The sequence below is a fragment of the Nicotiana tomentosiformis genome, chromosome 10, assembly GCF_000390325.3.
Source record: "Nicotiana tomentosiformis chromosome 10, ASM39032v3, whole genome shotgun sequence".
Classification (NCBI taxonomy): domain Eukaryota; kingdom Viridiplantae; phylum Streptophyta; class Magnoliopsida; order Solanales; family Solanaceae; genus Nicotiana; species Nicotiana tomentosiformis.
The window spans coordinates 7217896-7230567 of NC_090821.1; the positions used below are offsets into that span (position 1 = coordinate 7217896).

General features: G+C 39.0%; 1 protein-coding gene and 1 pseudogene across 1 annotated transcript; both read right to left on the bottom strand.

The window, feature by feature from the left end:
• Positions 1-688: 688 nt before the first annotated feature.
• Positions 689-6128, bottom strand: LOC104098439 (cyclase-like protein 1; annotated as a pseudogene).
• Positions 6129-6353: 225 nt separating this feature from the next.
• On the bottom strand, positions 6354-9773 carry LOC104098438 (D-3-phosphoglycerate dehydrogenase 3, chloroplastic-like). The gene is made up of 5 exons (XM_009605174.4): positions 9077-9773; positions 8045-8421; positions 7739-7849; positions 7563-7658; positions 6354-7271 (listed from the first exon to the last, which is right to left on the bottom strand). Exons 1-5 carry the CDS (start codon positions 9618-9620, stop codon positions 6600-6602), a joined length of 1800 nt encoding a protein of 599 aa, XP_009603469.1. The 5' UTR covers positions 9621-9773; the 3' UTR covers positions 6354-6599.
• Between the last annotated feature and the right edge of the window lie 2899 nt (positions 9774-12672).

The window sequence follows — 12672 nt, forward strand, 5'->3', positions numbered from 1 at the left end:
CTTAGATACATATTTATAACTTTATGTAATTACTCCAGGCGTCCGAGCCCACGCGGGAGGCATGGACTATAACATACGAAATTTGGCAATCGGGTGAAATTCCAGTTTTATAGCACTAAAACGCCAAAAATGAGTAATGGTCATGTCGATTTGGTGACTATTATTCTTTAGGTCGTTTTTTATGGTCCGACAAAATTTTAGGCGATCCGAATCAGGGCACTCGGGCCCATGCAGGAGGCGTGGACACATGAAAATCTGGGAATCAGACGGTATTCTAGTTTTATGGCCATAAAATACCAAAAAATGAGAAAGGGTCACGGCGAGGCGGTGACTATTGTTCCTTATGTCGTTTTTTATGGGCCGGCAAAATTTTATACGATCCGAGTCCGGGAACCCGGGCCCATGCAGGAGGCATGGTAGCAGACGAAAAACTAGAAATCGGGCGAAATTATAGTTTTATGTCCCTAAAACGCCAAAAACGAGTAACGGTCATGGGAGACGGTGACTATTGTTCCTTAGGCCGTTTTTTATGGGCCGAAATTTTTTTTGGCAATCTGAGTTCGGGCGCTCAGGCCAATGCAGGAGGCGTGGGCTATAGCACACGAAAATTTAGAAATAAGGCGGAATTCCAGTTTTACGGCCCTAAAACGACAAAAAATGAGTAATGATCATGGCGAGGCAATCCACGTAATAACATGAATAAACATCAGTACCATCTCTACTACTGCATAGTCACATGGGTCGATAAGGCTAAAGGAAGCTAGTACATAAATACATGTAAGTCTCATAACAATTTCTTGAACATTCTTAGTTAACGAAACTGGTTGAAATTTTGACAATTTTCTCCGTGAAAAAGTATTAGCTGCCTTGACATGATTAATGGAAGAGGATGCACCTGGCAGGTGAACCATCGCCATGATTCAACCTCAGAGGTAGGCAGTGAATTGTGTAAACTCCTGGGACGACATCATCAAGCTTGAGGCCTTCCACCGGAATTATATCCTGATGCATATAAAAAGAATACTTAACAGTTTGTAACCAAGTAAAAGCATAGATAAAACCTAGAGAGTATTAGAAAAAAGTATTGAAAGAAAGCTTTGAAGCTTGAAAAATCACTGTCCTTGATGAAATATAGCATCTAGGGGAATACAAACAAGTTTCTTCAAGGTTCCATTTTCCTTGAAGAAACATTGGCATTTAGGAGAATACAAACAAGTTTCTGCGAGATACAATCCAAACAGATACTGCAAACTTAGCCACCTCTCAGAAAAATCGTAAAAAGTTGAATTTATAGAAGTGAAACTATGTCTATTCTCATTAATGTGGTTGTTGCTTATGCTTTCCTAAGCCAATGGTCTATTGGAAACAGCCTCTCTATCTTCACAAGATAGGGGTAAGGTCTGCGTACACACTACCTTCTCCAGACCCCACGGTGTGGGATAATACTGGGTATGTTATTGTTGTAAACCAGGTCTATTCTGAATACACATAGTATTTCATTAACATTTAATAGACATATATTGTTTTATTCAAAATTGAATATTAACTATTATTCTAAATTACTTGGAGAATTTTACTTATAAAGCCTTTAAAAAGGCCTTTGGGCCGCCAATGTGGGACTTCTCACTTTATATTACAAACTACAAAACAAAGAGGACTCTATTAAGAGTTCTAAGAGAAAGAAGAACACTTGCTACTCAAGACAATGGAGTGCCACATGGTGGAGAAGCGAAAAGGATTAGCGAAAAGGATTAGCAAGTGAACAACAACAACGACGACGACCCAGTAAAATTTTACTAGTGGGGTATGGGGAGGGTAGTGTGTATGCAGATCTTACCCCTATCCCGAGGAGTAGAGAGACTGTTTTCGAAAGACTCTTGGCTCAAGAAGGCAAAAGGAAACAATATCAGTACCACCAATAGATATCATAAGATAACAACATCATGAAAACCAGAAAATAGATGCAAAGCAAAAGCGATAGCCAGTAAATAGACCTGGCACTATGAAAAACAAAAGAGTAGTAAGACACAATATTGTCATTGGCTGTCTTAGACAAAAATCCTACCAAACTAGCCTCACAAAGGTACGAACTAAGGCAAGACTCAACTACCTCCTAACCTACAACTCAAATGCTCGACCTTCACACCTTCCTATCAAGGGTCATGTCCTGAGAAATCTGAACCCTCGCCATGTCCTGCCTGATCATCTCTCTCCAATACTTCTTAGGTCGCCATTTACCTCTCCTCATGCCCTCCAAAGCCATCCGCTCACACCTCCTTATCGGAGCATCTGGGTTTCTCCTCTGTATGTGCCCGAACCATCTGAGCCTCGCTTCCCGCATCTTGTAAACAATGGGAGTCACGCCCACCTTCTCCTGAATATCATCATTCTTAATCTTATCCATCCTAGTGTGCCCGCATATCTACCTCAACATCCTCATCTCTGCTACTTTCATCTTCTGGATATGTGAGTTCTTGACATGCCAACACTCAGCCACATACATCATGGCTGGTCTAACCACCGCTTTATAAAACTTACCTTTGAGTATCGGTGGCAATCACTTGTCACACATGACTCCAGATGCTAACCTCCACTTCATCCACCCCACCCCAATACGGTGTGTGATATCCTCGTCGATCTCCCCTCCCCCCCTGGAGAACCGACCCAAGGTACTTGAAACAGCCTCTACTATGGATGACCTGTGATTCAAGCTTCACATCTACGTCCACTTCCCTCGACTCAGCGCTGAACTTACACTCCAGGTATTCCGTCTTTGTCTTGCTCAACTTGAAACCCTTCGACTCAAGAGCTTGTCTCCAAACCTCCAAACCTTCATCCTCTCGTTAACACTGGCTCGCGTCTCATCAATCAGAATCATATCATCAACGAATAACATACACCATGGCACCTCCCCTTGAATATGGTGTGTTAACGCGTCCATTACCGGGGCAAATATGAACGGGCTGAGCACAGAACCTTGGTGCAACCCCATAACAACCGAAAAATGCTTAGAGTCGCCTCCTACTGTCCTGACCCAAGTCTTTGCCCCATCATACATATCCTTAATCGCTCTAATATAGGCAACCGGCACGCCTTTAGCCTCCAAGCATCTCCAGAGAACTTCTCTAGGAACCTTGTCATACGCTTTCTCTAGATCAATAAACACCATGTGCAGATCCTTCTTCCTCTCCTTGTACTGTTCCACCAGTCTCCTAATAAGGTGTATAGCTTCTGTAGTGGAACGACCCGGCATAAACCCAAACTGGCTGTCGGATATAGACACCGTCCTCCTCACCCTCGCATCAACCACCCTCTCCCAAACTTTCATGGTATGACTCAGTAATTTGATACCCTTTAATTGTTACAACTCTGGATATCACCATTATTCTTATACAACGGAACTATCGTACTCCACTTCCACTCATCTGGCATCTTCTTTGTACGAAAAATAACATTAAACAGCTCAGTCAGCCACTTCAAGCCTGCTCTACCCACACACTTTCAAAATTCAATCGGAATTTCGTCCGGTCCGGTTGCTCTGCCCCTACTCATCTTACACATAGCTCCCACGACCTCCTCAACCTTGATGCGCTTGCAGTACCCAAAGTCACGGTAACTCTCGGAATGCTCCAGTTCACCCAGCACAATATCTCGATCCCCCTTCTTCATTCAGGAGTTTATGAAAGTAAGTCTGTCATCTTCTCTTAATCAGGGCATCTCCCGTCAATACTCTACCATCTTCGTCCTTGATGCATCTCACTTGGTCCAAATCCCGAGCCTTCCTCTCTCTCGTCTTGGCCAACCGGAATAACTTCTTCTCCCCGTCTTTCTCCCCCAGTTCCTCGTATATACGACCATAAGCCGCAGTCTTAGCCTCCGTAACCGCCAACTTAGCTTCCTTCCTAGCTACTTTATACCTCTCCATGCACGCTCGCCTCTCCTCCTCACATGTGCTCCCTACTAACTTCAGGTACGCCGCCTTCTTCGCTTCCACTTTACCTTGAACCACTTCATTCCACCACCAGTCTCTTTTGTGCCCTCCAGAGATGCCCGTCGAAACCCCTAACACCTTTTTTCGCAACCTCCCTTATACAGTCTGATGTCGTCGACCAAATAGTGCTCGCGTCACTACTGCTCCTCCAGGCTCCCATAGCCGACAACCGCCCCTCCAACTCCTGGGCTTTAATCTTAGTCAAGTGAAGTTTGTAGATAATATGCAGTTGGTAGCAAACAAGAAACTTAAAACACTACTCTTCAACAAGGGGGTTTTCAATCTTACAAGTACACCGATATTGAAAATGGATGTTGTACTTACTTTAGGAGCCAGAAGAAGTTGATGAACTTTAGCTAGCTCATCCTTGGGATTAATTGCGACAGACAAGTAATCAACACCAACCAGTTTGATGTCGGTGTACTGGACCAGATACTCTGCTCCATCTGAGGTGAATGCTGTATAGGAAGAATCAAATTCCTTCTTGTGCATCAGCCTCCTGTTTGGACCAACATATATTACATTCAACACCACACGGATGACAAAACAAAAGAAACAACTAGTGTAGGCATTTTAGCAGGGTTGGACCAAATAAATGCCTCAAATATGAACAAACGAATAAGTACCTGTCGGTGTTTAATGTTCGAAAAAGAACACGTTTTACTCCTCGGGGTATGTTCAATGACCTCATAACTTCAGCTGACGAACAAGAAGACAAGCAAAACTTAGGTTTCCTCTCACTGAGAGCAAAATATTGTATAAGGAGAGAACACGCTTACTACTTGGTGCCAAACTATAGGGTATGGTGTAGAAAAAGAGAATCACTATTCTCTGTTTTTGTTTTCTTTTCAGAAAGACTCATCTAGTAAGATTTTTGGCAATGCATATGAAAAAAGAATGTCAGTAGGCCTTTGAATTACTCTTTGGCTAGATTGTCAGCGAACAAAATGACTTAGTGTAGTTTTAGTCATCCCATCTAGTACAAGTAATAATTTTAACCATATCAATTGAGAAAATTTTCACATACCATTATTCTTTGGAGGACAAATTATTTTGTCTCTTAAACTTACTAACCAACTTTTTTTGAGTCGAGAGTCTATCAGAAACAACCTCTTTAACTTCGAGGTAAGGATAAGGTCTGCGCAGACACTACACACAAAATTTACTAACCTACTCCATATCAGAAAAGATAAAGATACTCCATACCGTCGACGGTTTTAGGACAAGAGTGCGTCGACCACGTAAGGCAACTAAAGTTAAAAAGATAAATTAAAGTGACTAAATTTTGTATATTAGAAAGAAAGCTGTTTTCCATGAAACATCTGAAAAAGGAAAAACAGTCAAAATGCTGTTTTCCAGAAAATGCCCTTCAACACTGAAAAATTGCCAATATTTTCAAAAGCAAATCCAAACAAACATTATTTTTCAGTAATCAAAATTAAACCAATACATATGCTTACTGTTTAACAAATGACCATACCTGTAATATTCTTGTCCCGTGGAGTGTCCACTACAAGAACAGGACCTAAATTTAAAAAACTAAAGTCATCCCAAATTTCTGAAACAGCTGATTTTTCAGTTTAAAAGGGGGAAAAAAAGGTGATGGGCAAAAGCATTACCATTTAAGGTTCGGAGATCAAGAGAAACGCCATCGTAACCGAGCTCGAAAAGAGTCTCATTGAAATGTCCAGGAGCATCAACATGTGTACCAGAATGAGTAGAAAGGTTAAAAACCGAATAATTTGAGAGGTCTCCCAATTAGATGCTTGTCTGAAGTCTTATGAAGTTGCCTAACCCATTTTTTGAACCGTAAGCTGGCAAATAAGGAACATATTTATGTGAAATGTCAATTACTTTTTTTCCCCTGTAATTTCTCTCTTCTCTCGTGATTTTTTGGAAGTCAGAAGTGTTCACTGCCCCGGCGGAGCTGACGACGGTGACAAGTGTCAGTACGGCGGCGATCGACAGCAGGAGGGACTGTTGTGTGTGACTGGTCATGGGGATGATGGGTTTTTTTCCTTTCTATTTTTGGAAGGAGAAGAGAGGACCGAAGAGATAGAGGTGATGAAATAGTTATATGCAGATTGGTGACTTGTAGTTTTATAACGGCAAATTTGGCATTGGAAAGAAGATACATGCAACTATGCAAAGTTTTTGACAAATAATTGGAGTTGGAATTGGGGAAAGAAAATTATTGAAGTTAAAATTGGATATAAAAATTTGTGGAAGAAATTATAGCTGTGTTTGGAATGTCGTACTTTTTTTAGGAAAAAAAAAAGTCTGTGAAGGTTTAAAGATTTCGAAAATTTCATTTGAAATACTCTTACAATCTACAAGGTTAGCTAGAAAAAAGATATTTGAGTTCGAGTTCAATTTTTCTTTTATTTCACAGAGAGATGCATACTGATAAAACATCACCAAAGATAAAGTTTGACAGAAAAATCTAAAGATTGTCAAATTGACAACTAAATGTACTACACTTCTAATTTCACATCCAAATTATTTTTTTATCCTACACTAGACTACTTGTAAACAAACAACATCATCAAAATTTGGCCTCGTAGTGAATTCAGACAGAAATCTAACAAACAACATCATCAAACAGTTGTTATAATTTAAGGTAAACAAACTCCTCAACAGCAGGAATTTCCCCAATCCTCTTCAATGACTCCTTGCTTGGTTGCTCATCCACTCCAATAGCCATAACCGCGTGCTTCCTTGGAGCAACCCTTCCAACACTCATGAAACTTACATTCACATTCTCCTCAGACAAGATGCTACCCACCTTCCCGATCATTCCTGGCTGATCAACCTGTCTACAGAGAATGATGCTGCCTTCCAAGCTCACATCCACTTCAAAAGATCCAACTTTTGTCAAATGAGGGATTCCATCTTTTACCCTGCCCTCCACTCTAATCTCTCCAGAATCAGAAACAGCACTTGCAAACTTGGACTCCACATTGGCAATCTGAACCCGAATGAACTCGAGTGGACTTTCTGGTGAACCATTTAGAAGAGATCTTTCTTCAGCTATTCTTAGTCCTCTCTGTTTAGCAGTGAAATCTGCATTGACCAAGTTCACAAAGGCACTGGAAATAGGCTCAATCAATCCCTTAGTTATCATGGCACGAAGCAATCTTGTGTCAAGATCATCAGGTGCTCTAGCTGAACCATACGTCACTTTCACTGATTTCACACCCCTTCCACCTGCGACTAGTTGGACAGCAAGTCTACCAAGTTTTTCAGCCAGTTCGACAAAAGGCTTCAGCTCGGAGAGCACCTGCATTATAGGGAGATAGAAATGATATTTCCTTTCTTTAATTCCATAAACCACAACCAAATTAATCTTCCAAGACCCCCTTCCTCAAAAAACAAATGAAAAAGAACAATGCATTTATATCTGCGCACTGGGAGGAGACTCTTGTACAATTACCAATAATTGGTCAATTTGAAACATGCAAGAATTAACTAAGTGGGCAGGCTAATTAGTTGAAGGCACTGTATGGAGCCTTTCATAATTTGAACTAAGATGTTAAAGGGATTATAACCAGTAAATATTCAGCACATTTACCTCAGCAGGCACCATTGGAGCATTGACAGCAGTAGCAGCAAGCTCTCCTTTCAAAGCTCCAACAACAGCTTCTGCTATCTCAATGGCCACCCCTTCCTGAACAAGAAGTTCAGACAGTATCACAATATGTATCAGCTGGTAAAAAAGTGTGACACTAGTGCAGACATCACACAGACCTGCGCTTCCATAGTACTAGCGCCAAGATGAGGCGTTGCAGTTACATTCTCATGTTGAATCAACTTACTATCCTTTGATGGTGGCTCCACAGTGAAGACATCAAGTGCTGCCTGCAAGATTTATTCATACGTCAATACGGATAAGCTATGGCAAAAGCCTATTTTATAGTTTAATCCAGGATTGGACAAGACAGGTGGAAAGTAAATATTGGTTTTAGACTCTCAACTGTCAAACAGACATGAATATCAGCAAAATACAAAGAAAGATGCAGTTTGACAAATAAGTGCATAATATATAGCCAGGACCTGTGCCACAATTCCAGCATCAAGTGCCCTGACCAAAGCATCTTCATCAATCACTCCCCCACGAGCAACATTGACAATTCGCACACCCTTTTTCATCTTTGCGAAAGTTTCATCATTTAGGACCTTCTTAGTTGCAGATGTAAGTGGCATGTGAAGTGAGATAAAATCTGCAGACGCAATGGCTTCATCAAAGCTAACAAGCTCCACCCCAATGGCACGTGCACGGTCAGCAGGGGCATATGGATCATGAGCAATAACATGCATGCCAAGCCCCTTAGCTCGCCTGGCAACTTCTGATCCAACCTTCCCAAAACCCATCACAGCAAGTGTTTTGCCAACTAGGGAGACACCAACATATTTGTTTCTCAGCCACTTTCCTGGAAACAATATCATGGGAAAGTTTCAACATTACAATCTCCAGGTGCAAACACAACCAGGATAACAGAGGAACTATTAGCAGCCATAAATATGTACATGCAATCAATAGAGGTTTCCTGACTAGTTCTCCCATATAAAATTTCCAATTTCACATTCCTAACAATAGCAAATTCATTCAAAGCATTTCCTTCCATTAGAATATTACTTTGCCAGTTACTTAATGGTTAGTGTTCCCCTCTTCAAGATAGAGCCCATGAGAGATGAAACACTCTAGCATTTTGATGCCTACATTGAAGAACCACCTAAGCGAAGCGGATTGTTCAGCCTGTCCTAGTCTGAGGATAAGTACGCCTCACGGAGCCTTTAACACTGGTACTATGACAAACAGATCCGCATAAATTCTCATTAAATAAGGGTAAGAACGACTATAATCTTTTCTCTCTTACAAATAAATAATCTGAACAACTGAACCAATTTATAATAGATCGGATACCATAGCCGCAAAGCAATGGTTTTTAGCAGAATTACGTCTAGATAATCTCATATTCAAACTAAAATACTTTCACATTGACAAAACAGATCAAATTCAGGAAATAACTACGAACGTCATTTGTATAGATAGAACTTAAAAAAAAACGTGTACAATATACTAACCAGCTTTCACGGAAGCATCGGCTTGAGCAATATTTCGAGCCATAGCGGTGAGTAATGCGATTCCATGCTCCGCAGCAGCAACAGTGTTAGCAGTGGGCGCATTAACAACAAGGCATCCATGCTCAGTTGCCGCTGCAAGATCCACATTATCAATTCCCACACCAGCTCGTCCAACAACTTTAAGCCGTCCACCGGACGACTCAAATACCTCACGGCTCACCTTCGTACCACTCCGTACAATCAACGCATCACACAATGAGATCTTATTGCGGAGTTCCTCGGGACTCAGGTTATACGAACAATCCACGTCAGCGAATTCCTTTAGGAGATCTACTCCTGCCTCGCCGAGTTTTTCAGCTACAAGGACCGTAGGTTTTGCGCCCATGGAGAATATAACGAAACGTGGGTACTGACGCTGATCGCGGCGGGGAGACAAGGCGGCGACGGCGAAAACGGAGGAGGAACCGATGCGTGTTTTCCATGAGAGAGAGGTGTGGGAGGGTTTGGTGGAGAAATTTAAAGTCGAAGAAGCAGATGCCGCCATTTTTACAGATGATTTTTCAGCGTTTCTTTTAATATACAGAGTGCTAAATCGGTGTGACGAAGGAGAAGTTGGTGTGTAGGAGGCGGAGAGAGAGGAAGAAATGAATTATATATCCGAATTTCCCAGGAGCAATTATAGAGAGGTTAAGGGGGTGCTTTGTGTTACAGGCTGTTTAGTGACTTTTAGCAAAAAAGTTTTTATTTTGCTAATTAATTTAAAAAGTACTTCTGAGCATCAATTAGCTAGCGTTTGGTCATAAATTCCCAAATTTGTTCTGAAAAATTTGATTTTGGTAAAATTTGGTTTGAAGATGAAAATGTGTTTGGACATCAGTTTTCAAAACATATTTTCCAAATTTATTTAAAAAAAATATGAAACATGACTTATACCTACAAGTTCTAAAAACTATCACAAATACCCAACAGTACCATTATCAATAACATTCATTATATTATCACAAACCATAGTCCTGAACATAAATAAATTTGATACAAAATTATAATTTTTATAATGAACTACATGATACACTATCAGGTGACCGAGAAGACAAAACAACATTGTTACAAAATAATAAATGGTGGACTCTTTTATGAAATACAAAAGTTTGGGATAATTTTTAAAAAATGTAATAGTGATATTTTGGCCCAAAACCAGCTATTGAGCTAGTTTTGAGATTTGGGATTTTGCTAAAATATAAGCAAAATCTATGGCCAAACCCCCAAACATATGTTTGCCAAATAAAACCCAAATTTATTTTGTCAAAATCTATGGCCAAACGGGTCCTTAGTGTTTGGCCAAGCTTTACAAAAATGCTTCTAAGTTTATTTTTCTCAAAAATATTTTTCAAAAAAGTATTTTTGGAGAGAAGCTACTTTTTTCTGCCTCTCCAAAACTGCTTCTGCTTCTCTTTAAAAGTATTTTTTTTTATCAAAAACTTGGCCAAACACTTTAATTTTAGAAAAAGCACTTTTGGCAAAAAAAAAGTGATTTTGCCTCAAAAGAAACTTGGCCAAACAGGCTATTAGAATGAGATGAAAATAAATTTTCCCGAAAAAATTATGTCTCGAAAAAATTTCTAACACCTTTTGAAAACAAACATAATTTGGTTGATTTTATTTGAAACTAATATTAAATATAAAACCTTTTTTCATGAAACATATTAAACGAAATTACTCTCTAATGAATTATGATGTATGTTGTTACCCCCTTTGGGAGAAAATGTCCAAAATAGTCCAGTATTTTTGGACTTTAACTCAAACTAGTCCTATTTCTTTCACATGTAGCATTAATAGTCCATATTCTTTAATAAAGTGGTACACTTTTAGTCTCCATGTTTGATATGAAAAAATATATTTTTTAATTTTCTCATGTTGGTTGGCTTAAATATTTTGGAAAATATTTTCCTCATGAACTCATTTTTCTCCAATTGGAGGAAAATATTTTCCCTATCAAGAGAATGAAAAATATTTTCCAAAACTTTTCTTCAACCCTCCACACCCTTTTCTTCACTGTTTACATTTTTTAGCCATATACATAGATTATATATTTATTATACATAATTATACACATATAATACATAAATTATACCTCCACCAGCTATTTTTAGTTTAAGCAGATAAGTAGGCGGCTATTTGGGTTAATTCTTCTTCTTTTTATGATGTAGAAAAAGTATTTTCTTTCATTTCAACAAAATAATGTGCAAAAAATATTTTCTTTTCATGATATGGAAAAAATATTTTCTTTCATTTTAACAAAATGAGTACTTTTTTCATGTTGTAGAAAGAGTACTTTCTTTTTCAACAAAAAAAAGAGTATTTTCTTTTTAGTTGTGTAACGCAAATTTCAACGTTATTTTTGTGAGAAAAGGTAAAGCAACACATTACACTACTGGAAAATAGCACAATTTCGACTGCCAAAACTGTCGGAATTCGATCGAAAATCACGAATATTCGGCTACTTTCCGACCAAAATTGGTCCGTCGGAAAACAGCTGGTCGAAAAATAATTTCCGACCGAATCCGTTGGTGATTTCCGACCAAAGTAGTCGGAACGATCAAAAAGGTCAGACGACCAAATATATTCAAATTTCCGACCAAAGTGGTCGAAATTTTACCGACCGAATCGGTCGTAATAATATAAATAAAAATAATTATTTATTTAAAAATAAATAATAAAAATATATAATTTTCGACAGAATCAGTCGGAAATTAATAATTTAAAAAATTATTTAATTTCCGACGGAATCCGTCGAAAACTGTTAAATATTAAAAAATAATTAATTTCCGACCGATTCCGTCAGAAATTTGGGTGTTTTTAGTAAAATCTAGGCAGTTGTCCGACTGTTTCCGTCGGAAATCAGTCGGAATTTTCAGTAAAACGGGCAGAATTCTGCTCAATTTTGAGCTACACCACTTGTTAGACTATTACAATACTATAACGCCAACAACCAATCAACAAATATAACATCTAGACCAACAATACCAACCATTAACACAATCAATATCATCCATTAACACAATCTAAAGTCTAAACCAACAATATCAACCATTAACACAATCTAAACCAACAATACCAACCATTAAACCTTACAATTTTGGGCATAAAAACTTCGAAATAGTAGCCCACATTCAAGTTTAAAAACAAAACACAAAGTTGTCTCTCACAATCAAGTTTACCAATCAACCAAAATATCACAACTAAACTACTACACATCAGATTCAGTTTGTTCATCCTCATCATCAGATAGATCCTGCCCATATTTTCTCCTTAATTCCTTCATCTTAACAAATGCTCCGAATTGGGAGTCCAACTGTTGCTTCAAATCACGAATTTTATTTCTCATATCTTCCATTTGTTCTTGATTTTGAGAAGAAGAAGAAGAATTGGCTAAGAGTCGATTTGGATGACCTGTAGGTTGACGTACTCCAAATCCGTAGACTCTGCCTTTGTTTACTCTACCGCTGCCTCTGTCCATAATGTAGTCGTATCATCAGGTGTTGGTTGAGTTGAAGGAGGGTGAGTTTGTTTCCATTCTTCCACCCGTTTATGATAAT

Excerpts from the sequence above, each read along its gene's own strand:
- LOC104098438 (XM_009605174.4), bottom strand. The coding sequence starts at position 9,620 with ATGGCGGCATCTGCTTCTTCGACTTTAAATTTCTCCACCAAACCCTCC. Across the intron at positions 8,422-9,076 it reads CGATGCTTCCGTGAAAGCTG|GAAAGTGGCTGAGAAACAAA; the intron begins GTTAGTATATTG and ends TATTGTTTCCAG. Across the intron at positions 7,850-8,044 it reads ATGCTGGAATTGTGGCACAG|GCAGCACTTGATGTCTTCAC; the intron begins GTCCTGGCTATA and ends TAAATCTTGCAG.